We start from the raw sequence: 18,103 nt of genomic DNA on the forward strand, positions 1-18,103 counted from the left end.
TAATGTCTCTTTGTAGCCATTTTGCATCTCACTGTCATCATTTTGCATCTGTGAAGTCGTTTTGAGGCTCTTTGTAGTTGTTTGGGGCTTCAGTAGTTGTCCAAAGCTTCTTGCCGCAGCAGATCCACCCCGACACTCCTCTGCACTGATATTACTGAACATTAAACACTGAAGCGCGCTGGAAAAATATTAAAGGAACCCTCCAAAGAAAGCCTGCGGTACGTTACTCTTTCTTAAGGCAGAGCGAGAAGACTGGTCAGGATCAGGGACAATGAAACGCAATTGTCACGTCCCTACTTTTGACTGAGCTCCCTGACTTTCAAACATGAAATATTAACTTTGAGCACTTCGCACGGAGGCTCTGGCACAGGCCCCGGGGCCCTAGGGGTCGCGGGGCCTCGGGCCTTGGGCCTCGGGCCTGTGCCCGGTAGGCCCGCTCAGCAATCCCATCCACGCTTTTATGAAAATACTCACTCTCTCCTTCTATTTTGTCAGGGTTTCGGCTCCACACTATCTGTCGCGTGTCCTGCCTTATCTGGAACGTTCTCCTCTCAGGCCGCTGGGACTTCTTCTGGTAGAAGACGGTCATCACCGTGCCCATCTCCAGGCTGTGGAGGATGCGGGGACCCGACTCCGTCCAGTCCAGCATCCTGGAGGCCACGACCGGACCGGCAGCCCCTGCCGCACCGCCGGCGGCCTCCTCAGCACAGCCATTGAGGCAGCCGCTGAACCTGGCTGCACACATCTTCACTGCATAGCTTCGAGGAAACCTTGCGGGATCACGAATCTGTTGTGGCTTCTTGGAGACGACGCTTGTCCTTTAATCAACTATCGAATGCTGGAGGGCCACGGTTGTCCAACATGTCCAAACCCACCGGTGCCAGGAGGAAATCTGGTTACGAGCCCGAATTTTCCCTCTCAGGGGAGGCAGGGTGATTAAACCGATTTCACATTAAAACACAAGCTAAAAGACATCGCTGGTCCGCCACAGAAGTGAAACACTGAAATGTCTGAGATGTGAATTATCCTCTGGTCCTCTGAAGGGGGGGTGTATCCCTGTGTTATCCTTTCCAGATGCTTCTGGCAGCACCCCAGCGAAATCCACTCGGGCTGAGTTCTCATCACCGCTGGACTCGGGTTTCCACCCTTAACGTGTCCTCCTCCTAGTCTCTGTATTCCACGACAGCAAAAGGCAGCGCAGTCCGGGTTTTAAATCCTGCTTGGACCGCCGCCACCGCCGCGTCGACGCCTGCTGCCGCCGCTGGGCCGGTGAGCGAGATGTGGTTATCCCCGCTCCTGGCTCTGGGAGAATGAAGTCAGTGCGAGCGACGAAGACGCCGGGTTATGTAATGACGACTCGGGCAGATACCCGGAGGTGGGTGCAGCAGGGCGGCGGAGAGGAGGACGGGCATCGGCGGGGGCTCAGCGGCGGCTTCGCGGAGACGGAGAGACGCGCGGAGCACGGAGCGGACGCGGCGAGAACCGTGTGCGCTCCCATCCGCCGAACCATTCTGCTGTCCCCTCACACACTCCTCCTCTCCGAGCACAGTGCCCCGCCGACGGGGTGCATTATCCTACGCAGAGGAACCGTACGAAAGGCGTGCGGGGCTGCGGTGGTACGCGTCAGCTGCCCCAGTTTCTCCTCGCTGCTCCTCGCCCAGGACCTCTCTCTCTCTCTCCGCCTGCGCGTCCGCCCCCCACCCCCCCAGCTCCAACGCCAGAGTTCTTGAGAGGAAATTAGGGCTAGCAGACCGGAAAGGCTTGATCAGATTTTTTTCCTTTTCCTCTCCGTGCCGCTGTGGTATATCCGAGAGGAAGATGAGGGGAGTGGAGGGAGAGTCGTAGCGGAGAGCCAGAGAAGGAGAGGCGGCAGAGAGCAGAGCGACCTCCGCGGGCCTCCTGGAGATCTGCAGGCAGCCAAGGTGGAAGGAAAAGGAAAGGAGGGGTTTTTTATACTGAAATACACGTTTAACACAGCGGCTGATAACTCGTGTCAAGGGGTCAAGTGGGGTTAAGGTTGCAAAGGTCACTGACACGTCTGGCAGTCATCAGCTGCAGCAGGAAATCCAACCTTCAAGCGACTGGTTGATGAAGTGCGAGAAGCAAAGTTTTGTCTTTTGTTTTTTTTGGGTGCAGAGTTAGATTTCCAGAGCGAGAAACCTTCAGATAAAACTGCAAGTCTGTGGGACGGAAAGGGAAACAACAAAAACAAAACACAGCCCCGACTCGACTGCAAAGCGCCTGCAGGAAGGTTCGGCTGACACGGGAGTGGCGGTGGTGGTGCACTAACAGGGTCAACATGGAGGAGTCATCGGGAGGAAACCTTTCCTGTGGCCCCATCACAACGGTCACCGAAGTCTGCAGAGCAACATCTGGAGAAGACGAGGTCATTTTGGAAACAAGTGCGGCGGACAGAAGAAGTTAGATCTTTGGCCAAAATCACCGCAGGTGTGTTTGGATCAAAAAGAACACCTTGCTGACTGTTAAACATGGGGGTGGAAATACTCTGCCTCGGGGTTGTGAGGCCGCCAGTGGGACAGGAAACACCGATAGAGGGAAGAGTGGATTCCACCAATCCACTGGATGGATACGTCCAGCCGTCAGTGGAGAACGTAGCAGGGAAGAGGGACTGACTTCTGCAACAGGACCGTGAATCAAAGCAGAAGACCTCAAAATCCACCATGAACCGCTTCAAAGAAACACAAGCCCTCACAGCCCCCCTCCTTCATTAACGCTCAGTTTCCAGTTGGCTTTTTAATTTATTTCCAATTCAGAGCAATAAGTAGCTTTGATACCATCCAGTGCTTGAAATAAAACTATCTCAGGTTGTAAAGGAATATTTACAAATAAGATTTTTTGGATCATATTAATGACCTCCTTCCAAAACTCTTGTATTCTATACGTGGCAGGATGAGCCTCCTGATGGGTCCCAGGGCAAAAATATCACAACTACTCAAATGTGAACAGTTGTCAGTTTTCTATGATGGTAAAATCAGCAAGTTTGGGTTTTTGGCAGCTGGTCAGACGACAAAAGCAGGTTGAATATGTCAAGTTGGGATTCAGGGAGCGATTCGGGCCATTTCCCGCCGTGTTCTGACATGTTATACAACGAACAATTGATCAGTTATCGAAGAAAACAATTGTCAGACATGTTGATAACGAAAATAATTGTTGGTTGCAGCCTTACAGTTCTCCTGTGTGGAACAACGCCACCTTGCCTGGGGTTATCTTTGTGTTAGTGACTTGAAATAAAAAAAATTAAAAAAAAGAAAATCTGCTTCTTGCGAACAGCAAACTCAAAACGTCTGAGTGCTTGTTATAAATCCGCCCACAGCTCCAGTCTGGTTTCACTGACTCGACTCCAGGTTGATGTCGTTAGCCGAGGGCTTCACATAGCTTTTAGCTCCGACCTACACCGTGAATGTTTCAATGATGTGTTCAGTATGGACGAGAACAGTGATTCGCGTGTTAGTGGTTAAAATACATGGTGTCTGTCAATAATTGTAACTTGGATGAAGATGCGACCGTATTTTAAGACAAATTTATACATAAATGCAGGTAATTCCGGAGGGTTCACCTACTTTTTCTCCCCACTGTGTGTAAAAGGTCTGAGTACATCTTCTTTCTACTACTGAAGGGGGCCATTGGTTAAGCAAGGCTGGATCATCAGGCAAGCAAAATGGGGCACCTGCTCAGGGGCCCCAGACCCTCAGGGGCCCCAAATTAACTCCATATCGGTTGGGTCTACATTAATGCTTTAATATTTTGCGTGTAAAGTAAATAAGAAACAGAAAAACCTGGGGCGAGGTCGTATTATTCCATCATAGAAGTAATATAAGTCTGGAACCAACAATTATTTTCATTATCGATGCAGCAGACAATTACATTCTTTAATAATTGATTGATTATTAAAGAAGCTAGCAATTTAACATATCCAGATTGCTTTTTTTTTGTCTGACCAACAGTCAAAAATCCAAAGATGTTGAGTTGACTGTCATAAAAAAAATGGGAAACTAACAAATATTCACATTTGAGAAGCTGGAACCAGGGAATTATTGGCTTTCTGCGTAAATAAAAAAAAGAAAAGACTTTAAAGATTAATCAGTTCCGAAAATCATTGCCAACTGACTGATTAAATCAATGACTCATTTCAGCTCTAGAGCACTGGTCGGTTTCCGGGTGCCTGGTGAAATAACAACAGATTTTTGGCCCGGTGGCCCACTGGGAGGTTAATCCGGCCACGCGGTCGAGTTGTCAAGTAGAGAAAACTTCAGAATCTGCAGAAAATCACGGAGGTCCTAAAAGAACACCCACGTGAAGCATCTGAATGTGGAGTGTGTGATGAGACAGCCACGGATGATATCACAGCCCCTCCATGTCTAATCAGCTCCATATGTCTCACTGGGCGTATCTGTGTTTCTACTACCACTGGTCAGCAGGCAGCCAATCAGAATTCAAGGAAACACCTCTCACATATCCTGCAGAAGGAAGGTGGGTGGGGGGGGGTCACAAGGTTTCTCCAGCGTTCGTCACATTAAATGTTAGACTTTCTAAGACCTTCCCAGCGCTGAGGAGAATCCGATTCAAGACCTTTTTCACAGTCATATTGGTCAAAGAATGACGGAAAACAAAGAATAAGCTCTACAGTTATTTATAAAGAACATGAATATACTGACATCACACTTCTGTCAGTACTTCCCAACTCTATATAAAAGTAGTCCCTAGTAATGCAGGTAATCAGTTAATAAGACCTTTACACATGGATGGATTACGGAACAGGCCAATGGGGCATTGGCCCAGGAGCCCGTGATGACAGGGGCCCCAAAACCACCACGAAGAGACTCGAAACCACCACAGCAGGACTCTTTGCGTCTCTTTCAGCCTGGGGGTCCTATATAGGAGGGGTTGTCTGTGCCCTGGGGGCCCATTGTCTCACACTCAGAGAACCACCAGAAGTTCGATGGATGGATTAACAGATTTAAAAAATAAATAATTAATATGTCGATTTAAGTTTTTTGCTAAAATCAAGTGAGTCCATGAGCTTCACCGCAACTGTCCCCCGACAGCCAAAAGTTACCTAATGTCACTGTCTACTGCAGGCGAGAAAGAATATTCATATATGATCTTCAATTTTTTATTTTTTTTTAACTGAAATCCAAATCTGTGCTTTTCAACACTTTTTGAGACCTGCAGGTTCCCTGTTCATGACAGAGTGGGAAGGGATGGAGAGTTAATCATTGAACTCTCCTCAACTGGATTGCTAGTCCAAACTAAGACAAACACAAACAGGACAATAGCAAATATCACACACAGCACTGCTAGACACTGTCAACACGTCTTGTGTTTTGTTATTTGTTGTCAAACTCAATGTAAGGCATGTGAATGTACTACAGAGTAGCTCTAAATAAGAAAAAAAAATCCACCTGGAAAAGACTGTGATCTTTGGGCAGGAAGTTAGTAGCATGGCACTTCATCTTACGGTTTACATTTACATTTGCTCAGTTGGCCGATGATTTCATCCAAAGCGACTTAGAAAGTGGGGGACGGCGCTAAAGCTTCAGTACAGTAGGAGGCCTGGAAGTAGGCACTAAATACTAAATCTGTTCAGTAAGACACTGTGCAAGGAGATCAGGTAAAGAAGTGCACAGGAAGTGTGAGTTTGGCTTGATAGGGTGTCTGAACGTGAATGTGCAAAAAATACTCTGTTGTTTTGTTTGTAAAAATTAAAAAAATAGACAAATAGACAAGAGTTGTATTTACTTCTTTTCACTTCAAAAATCAATATGTAATTCGCCCAAACCTTTGCATACAACTGTGATCATTAGTTGCAGCCCTACTAGACAACACCACCTGAAAACTACACAAGAAAGATACTGATTATAAACATAATTTGAAAACTAAATTCAATAGATGTTCACAAACTGGTCAAAATACAGAATACAGGCAGAAATTAAAGCTGCATGAACTTGCATCAGCTTTTGGTCACTAGCGAGCAGAGCTCAGAAACAAGCTGGAAGACACAGCGCTTACGTAATATCATTTCATAAAGCTGTTCTGGCTGATGTGTTAGCAAACGACTGCCTGTTTACGCATCCTGCAGCGTCGTCATTCAACTGGAGTCAGGTGTGCGTCAGGCCGATGAATGAAAGCCCAATATTCACTCCCTCACTTCCTTTTAGCGCTGATATAGTCTCCACAGACTTCAAAAATATCTGTCTGACAGTAAAACGCGCGGGTAAAACCAAAACTATGAGCTAAAAGAGGCATGAAAACTCTTTAGAGCTGCAGAGTTGATGACATTTCTCTGTGGGTTTGTCACTGCAGGCCTTTCACGTTGATATAAAAATACTGCTTAATGCAGAAAAAAAACAAACCCTATAACATTTTACTAAAACGAGCAACATCCTAACAGCAGTTTTCCTTCACTGTGCTTTATTACTGCTTGCACTTTACTGTCTTTGCGCTTGTTTTCTGATTGTTGTTTACATCCTATCACTGATGGAACGTAATTTCCTTCCCCTGTGTGCGGAGTACTGTATATGGAGCAAATGACAGTAAATTCAACAAAGTCTACCTTTAACCTCGATAAGTGAGGAACAGAACAAACTGAAAGTTGAAGTCTGGGTGAGTCTGAAGGATAAAAGACAGAACACAAATACTGCATGTTTTTGATTTCGTGTCTGGAGCAGTCTTACCAACATCCTTATTTGGTAATTTCGTAACTGAAACTTGTAAATTATGTTGACATATGAAGCTCCTAACCTGTAATTTCTAGAATTTTTCATATAAACTTTTAACCTAAAGCCAGCTATTCCCACAACAACTGAACGAACGCCATCCACTGAGGAAGGCCATAACAGGCAGCTGAAAGCTCAAGCTAATAAGTTCATCTTGAGTTAAGATTTTTTTTGTCATAGGTCAAGAATGAAGTGTCATTCTTGTCTTGCTGTAAACAAAACTTTTTACAGAAACAAGAAACATTACAGACTTAGATTTAGTTTTTGTCTGGTATTAGTTTGTGTATTAAAATACCTGTTGTTCAACTTGAGAATTTGTGTTTTGATTTTTACAAGGCCTTGGATCACAGATTGTGCCTTTATCCATAAAAACAAGAACAAAAGTCACTGTCATTTGTTAGCTTATTCATTTTAACACAGGCCACAACACATTTGTGATTTCCTGTATTTGGAGAGTATGCTGTTAACACTTATGGTTTCATTATGGCAGTGCTCGACAGATTTATCCCTCCTTCTGCTCTGAGGCACTTTGGAAACAGTGTCAATAAAAAGACAAAAGGAAAAACAACAACAAACAAAAGAACAGGAGATGACGACAGAACAGTTGTGTAGGATTATCTTTAGTTGGCCAGGAGAAAGTTGCTGTCGTTGGAGCTGCCTCTTCGGATCTCTGTCACCAAGTTGTGGAGTTTCTCTGACAGCGCCACCTGGTGGGGGAGAGGGAGGAAGACGAGGTAAAGAAATATTTCAGCTGAGGGGAGAATAGTTTATTAGATCTGAACTTTTGTGTCTTAGAGAAGGTCTGAGCTGTTCTGTATTTCTGCCTCCAGTGCAGATTTGACTGTGACCCACTGTGTAAGAGTCTGGCTCCTGAAGCCTCTTATGTCGAGGGTGCAGAGTCTGGAGGGAGCCCTGGACCTTTGCTCTAGTTTCGGCAGCGCTGCACAGAGGGTGTGTGACCTAGAAAATGTGGGAGACACATTCATAAAGACAAAACTCCTCCACAGTGTGGACTTGCAGTAGTGTCTTGTTCTGTACTGTTCAGTTCCTTCCAGAAAATGCTGATTGATAGAATTAGTTAGTAATTTTGTGTTTTTTGATATATAATTATATAATAATCATAATATTAAATATATATATGTATTAATTAATAATTAACAATCATAATAATTACTGTACTGTACCTGCCAGATTCCCTCTTGGATTCTGACGATCACAAAGCTTGTGTTTGATCCTTCACTGCTTTTAATCATCTGCATTTTGTATCATTACAAAGAAAGTCATCTTTAAATATGTTCCTGCTACCTACGATGTTTGCTTCCATCCCTACATTTCCACGAGGGGGAAGATTTTATACCGGCCTCCAGAGAGTCTGCTGGGGTGTAAACCAAGGATGAAATCTTCAGTCAGACATTCGGGAGTATGAAACCTCACAAATTATTTACAGTAATTTAAAGTTAAGTTAGGCCTAATGGCACAACGACAGTGTAGGAGCTTGTTTTGTGTAAAAACGGTCGAACGCTAAGTATTTCTCCGTATTTACAGTATTAACCCTTTAACCAGCAGCTACATGTTGGATGTTCAGTGAAACACAGAACGCAGTAGAAGGAGCGATAAGGACCATGGGCCGGAGACAATGCGCGCCCCCACGCGCACACTCGTTTCAGAAATGCCATCCACGAATATGTGTGCGTTTCAACCAAAGCCACAGTAACCTGGTTGGTTCCCAGCGACACAGGGAGGATACAGAAACGCCAAAAACTGAGCTGCAGCTGAGAACAGCTGTTGTTGGTTGAGATATAAACCAGCAAGAAGCCAGCGTAGGTTAAGATGATCGCAATCTTTGAGCGATCAAACTCCATCCTCACCTGTCCTTTGGCAAACACTTCCTGATACAGGCAGGTGACCTGAGCTGGAGTGACTGAGACAGTGGAGTTATCACAACGCAGAGGGTAACAGCTCAGTGGGACTCCTGCCTCTGGAGGAGACTCCACCGCCAGGCACACCAGGTCTAGAAAAGGATGACCTGCAGAGGTGAAGAGAGTGGTGAGGCTACGGGCACAGAAGCGGCCCCGTGTGGCTGCAATGCTCGTTGCACACCAGAAACAAAAGTGTGGGGTGAGTGAAAAAGGAAAAACCTTCCTATTCTTGCAGCCTTAGCACCGGTGAAATAAATAATGTAACGATTGTAATGAGGGTGGTGCCGGTAGAAAGGCCGATGTGTTACTGAACCTAAAGGGTTTATTTTCAGAACGGTGACTCTTTTAGGATTTCACAACTTGTCAGGTTCAGCACATTGTCAGAGTTGGCTCAACTTTCCTCAGTCTCCGCTGCACTTAAGCTCAGCTCAAAGGGTGACATGGATAAAACTTTTCTCACAGCTTATGGATTTGTTTTGTTTTTATCCTAAACTGACCAGAAAAACAATTGAGAAATTGTTAATGGCTAACATCACCAGATGGAATTCTGTCATGGATAATTAAGCACATTAAATGCCTGAAAAATCAAGGTGCTAAGTCTCATTGATGCAAAGATCGAATAAAAATCTAATACTGCCTTAAAGCAGTCCTGATCAGTAAACTGCATGATTGCCAGCAATGGCCCGATAAGCCCAGAGATGGTAAAGGGATGGCTACCCCGGCATAAACAGCCACAGATTTACATCGTCTGATGGTATACCGTCATGTCACCCACCCCTAGTTAGCATAAGAGTCCCATTACAGACATGGCCGTGCTGTAGTTTTGGGGGTGGCAATGTCGTGCAGCTAAAAAGAAGCCAAAACTAAAGTAAGATGGACACAGAAAAAGAGTGAGAGAGGGTAAGTGTGTTGAAACTGGGGCGAGGGAGGCCGGTAGTATACACTAATTCTCACCCTCAGCGTCTACTAGCCGGTAGACAGATTTCCTCCCAGGCACGGTGCTCTTTTCTGGGTCTTCACTGATCTTCATCCTGGGCCTTCCCCTGACTTCCACCAACTAAGACACATAGAAAAATGGTCCCATATGAATGGTGTATGGTGCCATTTGTATGGTTTATCTTAATATGACGAAAGAACTGAGTTTGCGGCCTTTGAATAAAATAGAATAAAATGTCTCTGTTGTCACTGCACATTTCCAGTACAACAAAATTACTTTTGCAACTCCCGGAACAGTAGATACGATTAAAATCAAGAACGTATATTAAAGGACAGTGTTAAAAAAGTGCTTTATTTGAAAAGAAATAGATAAAAACAGAAATAAATAGTGGCAGAAAAAATTAATTAAAATTGGGGGAGCGCTGAGCCACTGCGTCTGTGTGCGCCACCGTGTTAGCGAGGCAGAGAGAATGTGTTTTTTGTCTGTGTGTGCGGTTTTGCTTTTATTAAATTACCTTATACACGCAACCCAGCGAGGGCTGTTTTGTGCAGGTGACCAGATGTGTTCCAACACCAACCACGTCGATCTCATTCTCCTGAAACCATCGTATACAGACCGTCAGGGACAAGAAGGGAGTAGAGATCAGAGACAGTAAAATAAGGCGCTTTTGTTTTTTATCAATTTACCTTCTTGTTGAGTTCAGCCATGCTTTGCTCTGAGATGTTATTGGTCCCGACGATGATCAGTGAATCAAAAGTGGGGATGGAGAAACTGTAGAGATGAAGCAAAATTAAATGTGTACAGACTACAGGGCGAGTGTAATCAAATCTCACTGTCGGTTTTAGAGACCAACTGATGCATACAGGCAGCATGGCACCTCACTCACTGCTTGCTGCAGAGCCTGAAGACGCGACGGACATCGACCGACTGCCTGCAGAGGTCCCCGCTGTCCAGACGAACTCCCACCGGCCTGTAGCCCAGTTCGCACAGCGCCAAGGCCACAGCGCAGAAGTTCAGCAAACCGCTACTGAAATTGGATACACACACAAAACACATGGTGTGAGTCTGAAACATGGACAAAAACGACTTTCAGGCGTGTGAGAAGACAGTGGGTGGTATTTCACCTTGGTTTTCAGGGGAAATTATGATGGGGATATTTTTACTGTTTTCTAAGTGTAAATAATTACTCTAATACATTACATGAGAAATAGCAAAGATTAATTGATAACTAAAGTATTAATTGTTTGCAGTCCTAGTTAAAAGTACTCTAGTCTTGGACATTGTGGAAAAACAGCAAATATCTGTGCGGTTATTATTAATGATAAAAGTAATTCAGAATAGCGGGATGGTTATGATACTATACTGGAAAATTACATTACATTCTTAGAATTATAAAGCTAGGTTTGTTGGTGTATTCTTTTTTTTAAAAAAAAAAAAAAAATCATATGACATATATATCATATACTGCTTAATTTAAAAAGTTTGTAAGTAATACCTCTTTATGTTTGAGTGACTCCCTTAAGTAAATTTGCAGGAAAACAGAAAGATTAAAGCTGGACGACAGTTGGGCAGAAAAAGTGTTGATGCCGCTCAGGACTTAAAAACAAAATGATCATGTGATTCTGCGGACGTTGATGCCTCTTTGTCGTCTATCAGATGGTTCTCTGAAAATGATAAATGCTTCCGTACGGAACTTCAGGGGAAACTAGTGTATGTACTCTAAAGGTACTTATGAACTTTAATAGTTCGGTTTAGTTTTTAGATGACATTGGGAGAAGTACGGCGTAATAAAGTCCAAGATCCATTTCAACTGTGGTGGAACATAACTGAATGTAACATCACCAATCACCAGCCAACACTGTAGCTGTCAATCACAGGGAGGAAGTTCTGAGGGTAGGCGATGGCATAGGACAAGAAGGCGGCCAACTCGTCCTCTCTGATCTTCCCCGGCTCCGCTCCCAGAAGCTCACACACACGGCTCAACCAACCTTTAGTCAGAGAAATGAAGTCAACTGGATCAGGGTCCCCTTTCACTGTCAGGAGAGTCTGCATGGGGGCAAACGTCAGGGACAAATTATGAACTACAGGACACTGTGACAATGGGTTTGGAAATAAAGGCTGAGCAGTGAAACCTCAGATGTCACTGTCTTTAATTCACCAGGAATGGGGGGGGTCAGTGCTCACAATATTACTTTTTAATCACACTTTTTCTTCCCAGTTTTGAACCACCAGATTCCCTGCACTGCAGTTCTTCTCACTGCTAACTGCACTGTTTTTTCTAAACACGCTTCCTGCAATATACGTAGTGCCTCCATCCCCTTCTTTTACACATGATCACCGGCGAATTTCTTGAGCTACTCCTTTCCTATGGAGAGTGATGGCCAAACTTACTTGACTAGGGCTGCAGCCAACTAATACATTTTATAGTAAATTTTATTTTCTCGATTAATTGATTAATCCTTTGGTCTGTGAAACATCAGAAAATGGTGAAAAATGTCACAAAGGTGACATTTTAAAGCACAAGGTGACATCTTTGTACTGCTTTTTTGCCCAACCAACAGTCTAAACCCAAGGATTTTCAGTATATTATAATGTAAGACAAGGAAAAGTAGCAAATATTCACGTTTCAGAAGCTTGAACCATCAAAACGTTTGGCTTTTTTGTTTATCAGAATAGTTATTGATTCATTTCCTATCAACAGACTAATCATTTCAGCTGTCCAGCAACGCTGAAAATAAAGCTCAAGAGTTGGTAACAGAATGACTAACCTGGATCGACCTTTCAAACCCTTAGATAAACTTAGCCCTCGCCAGTGTCTCAACCCTGCACACTCATAAGACGACTTAAACTGTACTGAGGTACCTCTGTACCTGGTGCACCTGCAGGTTCATGCTAGCCCCCAAAATCTCCCCGCATCCTCTGTGCCCAAATGCCCCAACCAATCAAAGGCCATCATCCCTCACTGGCAAATTGTGTTTATTGGACTGCATGGCTGTAGGTGAGGTACTGCTGCCGGGAACTGAACCTAGCCCTCTGCGGCGGTTTGTCCCTATGCCACCCATTCTCCGTCCATAACATAACAAAGAAACTAATAAAGAAGCAAAGGCTGTCAAACCACAAATTTATGGTTCGCTTTGGATTATGAGTGACAGTAATGTAAGAACACGCAATCTGTACTTAACGAACTAAAATGTGCAAAACCACTGGTACGGTCCTATACATATGATTGGAGGAGATAAAACGTACTCACTTGTGGCCACACCTCCTCCAGGGAGGTAAAGGAGGTGACGTACGAGTGAGCCATGGTCCCTGCGACGGGGATCCCAAACAGGAATCCGGCCTGAACGTTACTGGTGAGATCGAACCCTGGACAAATTCAGGACACATTCAGCCAAAGGCAACACACCTGAATAAAGTTCATTTTGATGCATATAAGAAAACATCGCCTGCGTTGGCTCTTGTTCATTTGTTGTCATATGTTATCTGGTAATTGCAATTTTTTTTTTAAAGGACCGGTGTGAAGGATTTAGTGGCATCTAGTGGTGAGGTTGCAGATTGCGACCAACTCAATACCCCTCCCCTCACCCCTCCCTTTCCAAGCATGTAGGAGAACCTACGCTGGCGAGCGGGTATTGCGAAATCGCGAGAGGCCCTCTCTAGAGCCAGTGTTTTGTTTGACCGTTCTGGGCTACTGCAGGAACATGGTGGGCTCCAAGGAAAGGGAACCTCTCCCTATGTAGATATGCAGGGCTCATTCTAAGGCCAACGAGAACACAACGATACCTTGTTTCGGGTGACTATACACCAATGAAAACACAATCATGAATATTGTATTCCATTTCTGCCAACAGAGCCCCCTAAATTCTACACACCGGTCCCTTAAATGTTTGACTTTCCTCTTCTGGTACTGTAACGATCAGAAAAATGCCCCTTTTCTTTACGTATACTCGCCATTCATTGGAGACACACTGTCACACATCAGTCATTCTTTCGAATTCCTCTTTTGAAAATTGAGGTTAATCGGTTGTTTTAAAAGTTCCTGGGGTTGATAGAGGCTTTTTGTGTGGATCCAGGTCCATGTGCCTCCTTTAATGTAAAACTTCCTACATCTACGTATATGTGTTTGTTTTTTTTTGGAGAGTGAAGGTGATAGCTTCCATTTCCTACCTCCGAGAGAGGGCCAGGGCCCTCCACACAGAGTTGTCTAAAAAAACTATATCTCAGGCTATTGAGTGGTATTTTTACTATTTTAAAAGAAATATATTTAAACTATCTACTTGTAGCTAACAAAACCACAAATGTGGAGAGTGACTGCACAGAATCTTGACATAACAACCGTCTGAACATGTTTGACAGATTACACAACGTTTACCCCCAATGTGTGTGTAACGTGAAGCGGTGAGCCCCCCATCTGGCCCCTGAGCCCGTCTGAGCCCCATCTCCAGCAGCTTCCTCCCGGTGCCGGCCGCCAGGCGGAAACGGGCAGCGTTACTACACACCAGACTGACAACGGAGAAGAAAAACGTGCTGTTGTATAACTTCTGCTAGAGTAAAACTTTTGCACAGTGTTATACAGTAGACAGTTTGGGCCCACGGCTGTGGCTGGCTGTCTCATAAAGGAAGCCACTGTAAAACACAGGGGTGTAACCACCAGCTTAAAAATGCTGAGGTCAAAAACTCAGCAGGGGATGAAAATGGAGGCAAGGCTAAGATAGGGTATGCTCTTTTTTTCTCTTTAATTTGGTTATTTTTGTATGCAAGTTATACATACATACATTATATATATATATATATACACACACACAGATACATATATATATATATATATATACACACACACAGATACATATATATATATATATACACACACACGTTATATATACACACACACACACACACATTATATATATCTATACACACACACACACATTATATATATCTATACACACACACACACATTATATATATATACACACACACACACATTATATATACACACACACTCACACACATTATATATACACACACACACACACACATTATATATACACACACACACATTATATATATACACACACATATATTATATATATATACACAATATATATGCCTCTGTGGCTTTAATCTGAGAAAATGTTAAAGACTGTTCATTCGACTGCTTAATTACCTTCTCTTCTAAAACTCTTGATTATTTCTATAAATTAACATTACACACTGAATAACACTATCACATATACTGTACATTTGCATCTGCTTTTTCCAATACTAAATTGAAGCTACAGTATATGTTGCTTACATTGAGGGAAATATTTCAGCACGAGAAACTGTATTTTTTGTGGCTGCACCGTTCTATGAAAAACAAATATTCCACGTGTGTTGTGCATTTTTTTATACACGTTTCCTCATAATTCAGCCGGACATGTTTTGTACCTTTGGACGGTTTTGAATCTCAAATAGACTTCTGCACAAAATATGTTTGCAAATGGTTCATCAGCTCATCAGTTACTTGATCAAAGGATTAAAGTCTTGACTATAATTTTGAATGTCCATTAATTTAAGTCATTCATCAAGCAAAAAGGACAAACTAGGCTGGTTCCAGCTTCTCAAATGTAAGGATTTGTGTGTGTGTGTGTGTGTGTGTGTGTGTGTGTGTGTGTGTGTGTGTGTGTGTGTCTGTCTGTCTGTTGTTACCTGGCGTAGTTAACCAGACACAGTAAACTGGTCTCCAGCAGTTGAACCACAGCCATTGGACCTGCCACCTCCATCAGAGGCACCTGCAGATGTTTTAGACATGCAGCACAAGTTAGACACTCTGACCCCGTGCAGGCCATAACTGTGACCTTTGACCCCTCAGTTCCACCCTGAAGCCCTGCAGCTCACCCTGGCAAACACCACAGTGCCCTCCGGGACAGCGCGGAGTGTGACGCCCGAACAGTCCAGGCCTCGCAGAAACTGGAAGAAGGCAGGGTCGGTGGCCGGGGGCAGGGCTGAGCGCAGGAACTCCACATCTGGATTCACCAAGACACAGCGTTAACACAACAGCTGGAACGCTGACAATAAGACCAACAACAGAGGGCATCCTTCATCCTAAAAGTCAGCACACACGTGCTCTTACACAAGCACGTGTCCTCCATGTGCCCTCCCTCCCTCACATGTCCTGTCTCACCACACACACACACACACACACACACACACTAATAGAGCGAAATCTAATAACTTTCTGTACAGTTAATCTAATCCTGCTAAAATACCCCAGTGGTTTGACCGTGATGAAGGTTAGAATAAACATGTCTGACAACTTGCTGATTGCAGTGGTGGAAAGTAACTTTTAAAGAACCCAGTTGAGTACATATATTGAGCACAATATAACAGCTTGTACCGTATTTGGGTATTTTAAGCTGTTCTAAACTACATTCCATCAGAAGTATTACGATTCGTTACTTAAAAAAATAGTATGGAAACAACAATGTAAAAACACTCAAATAAAAGTCCTTCATTCAAAAGTTAAAGTACTCTATACACATCAGTGTGTAAGTAGCGTTTGGATGAAACATGTAGACGAGGGGGAGTTAATCTTAACAATGTTATATACTGTTAGCCCCTTTAATCTACTACATTTTAAAGGCAAGGCAGCTGTGGGTATGTGTTACTTTTGGGTTTATATTGTAAAATTTGATGACTTGTTAAAGATCAAACTACTCAGCACTTTATGAAGGAGTTACAGTTATCGATAGAGACAAAGATGGGTCATTTTGCCTAATTAGTCTTTTATTTTTGAACTAAATGCATTTAGCGGAAAACACTTTGGTGTTAAACACTGAAATCAGCTTTAATGTGTAACAGAGCATTTCTACCTATGCAACACTCGCTGCCTGAAGCTTTCAGACTGTACGGCACGATGATTTTTTTTCCCCCGATGGTGGAATGTAACTAAGTACATTTACTTGAGTACTGAACTAAAGTCCATCTTATCCAGCTTTATACTTCACTACATTCCAGAAGAGAATTCTTGTACTTTTCACTCCCCCTTCATTTAACTCACAGTTTTAGTTATTGGAAAGATTAAAATGATGAACATACAAAACAGATGATGCTATTAAAAAATGCGTGATGCATCGTTACACATTACACGACTTTAAAATGCTGCCTCCCTGTTAATTCATGGGTGAGAACCATCCAATACTATACTAAAGGTTCTGAAGCCTTTTAATGCAGGTATCTGTGATGGAGTACTAGCATCTGCAGATCTCTCGGCATTGGCTGCTGGTTAGTGTTGACTACACAACTGTAAGTGCACGTTTTTGTTATTTGTCTTTTGTCCTGACTGTGAGAGACTACTTCTTGTATTGCTTTATGGTTCGCTTTGGTTTGCGCCTGTGTGAACTTTTAATCCGCTGCGAAGGCAGAATAACTTCCAGTTTCGTGAGCGCAGGACAATCTGCGTTTCGCTAAAACCGTCTCGGCTGGCACCGCGTCGTGCTGCTTTCACGTCCTTTCACGTCCTTACAGCGCACGGCAGATTATCCTTGTGTGCTAAAGTTCAGAGACACGCTCGAAGTTCCCCGAGACACCGCACCGGCGTTCACGTTTCCTCGCAGAGAGCCTCGCGGGTGACGCGCGGCGAGGTGTTGCGCAACCGGATCGCTTTGCGTAAAGATGAGCGAGGATAATGTCGTTTATAAGCCCCGGTTATTACGGCTCCTGTTTAAATTGTAATGAAGCAGATACTCAGGTCCGGTTTGACTTTCTCACCTTCGTCCGTGAAGCGAAAGCCACGCAGGAACAGCTGACAGTCGTGCAGACCCGCGAACAGCGAGAAGCCGCCGCCGAACGGATTGTCCCTGAAGAAGAGCTCGAACACGGCGAGCTCCTGGTGCCGGCCGGCCCGCCAGTACGCGTAAGCCATGGTGAACTGGTACAGGTCGGTCAGCAGCGGCGGGACGCGCTCCTGGATATACCGCTCCATAGCCCCGCATGTTTTGCTGGACGGCGCTGCCATGTTATTCAAGCCCAGGTTCCAGGTTGACTGATGCCGAGATCTCTGGGACTTGGAGTTCCCCAAAGCCCAACCGACTCCCTCACCTACTGAGGCAGAGGCAGAGCGGAGCCTCTGACCAATTCCCACTCAGCCAGGACAAGGGTTGATGCGTGTTGGCAAACTTTGCTGCAGTTTCACTTTCAGATGACAATTCCCAGTAAACGAATATTATCTTAGATATTCGATTCCTTGTTGTCTATCCCGGGTGACCCATGATAGACAACAACAAATAAAAACTAGTATCAGGATAAAAAGAACTCCAAATAAATGCCCCCCTGCGTGCTGTTAAACTAAGGCCGAGTGTAAAATGCATTTGAATGATGTATCTAGTTCTTGAAGTGATAATTAGGTCTAACTTTCCTGTGGGACAGTTTCAACTACAGGAATCATAACAGCGTCTCATTTGTTGAGCTAACTTGTCATTTTCATCTGAAAAGTAACTTCTCAATGTGCCGGGAAAATGTAGTTTCAG

The 18,103-nt window shown here is 44.1% G+C and overlaps 2 protein-coding genes across 3 annotated transcripts in view; both read right to left on the reverse strand.

The window, feature by feature from the left end:
• LOC120790483 (1-phosphatidylinositol 4,5-bisphosphate phosphodiesterase gamma-1-like) overlaps window positions 1-1,321 on the reverse strand; it is a 33,934-nt gene extending 32,613 nt beyond the window's left edge. The window contains exon 1 of the mRNA XM_040128036.1: window positions 475-1,321. Within this exon, the coding sequence (XP_039983970.1) occupies window positions 475-745 (271 nt within the window). The 5' untranslated portion in view covers window positions 746-1,321. The remainder of the gene's footprint in view (window positions 1-474) is intronic.
• A 3,604-nt stretch (window positions 1,322-4,925) lies between these two features.
• On the reverse strand, window positions 4,926-17,827 carry naprt (nicotinate phosphoribosyltransferase). 2 transcript variants are annotated; one of them, XM_040128039.1, is made up of 13 exons: window positions 17,346-17,827; window positions 15,474-15,601; window positions 15,285-15,367; window positions 13,966-14,096; window positions 12,844-12,959; window positions 11,443-11,639; window positions 10,480-10,617; window positions 10,280-10,364; window positions 10,108-10,188; window positions 9,611-9,713; window positions 8,606-8,763; window positions 7,590-7,697; window positions 4,926-7,444 (listed from the first exon to the last, which is right to left on the reverse strand). In XM_040128039.1, the coding sequence occupies exons 1-13, from the start codon at window positions 17,590-17,592 to the stop codon at window positions 7,358-7,360; spliced, it is 1,662 nt and encodes a 553-aa protein (XP_039983973.1). In that variant the 5' UTR covers window positions 17,593-17,827; the 3' UTR covers window positions 4,926-7,357. The 2 variants fall into 2 exon arrangements, with proteins under 2 accessions (XP_039983973.1, XP_039983971.1); XM_040128037.1 differs by having other exon boundaries at window positions 10,480-10,620.
• Between the last annotated feature and the right edge of the window lie 276 nt (window positions 17,828-18,103).

The sequence above is a fragment of the Xiphias gladius genome, chromosome 6 (genome assembly GCF_016859285.1).
Source record: "Xiphias gladius isolate SHS-SW01 ecotype Sanya breed wild chromosome 6, ASM1685928v1, whole genome shotgun sequence".
Lineage (NCBI taxonomy): Eukaryota > Metazoa > Chordata > Actinopteri > Istiophoriformes > Xiphiidae > Xiphias > Xiphias gladius.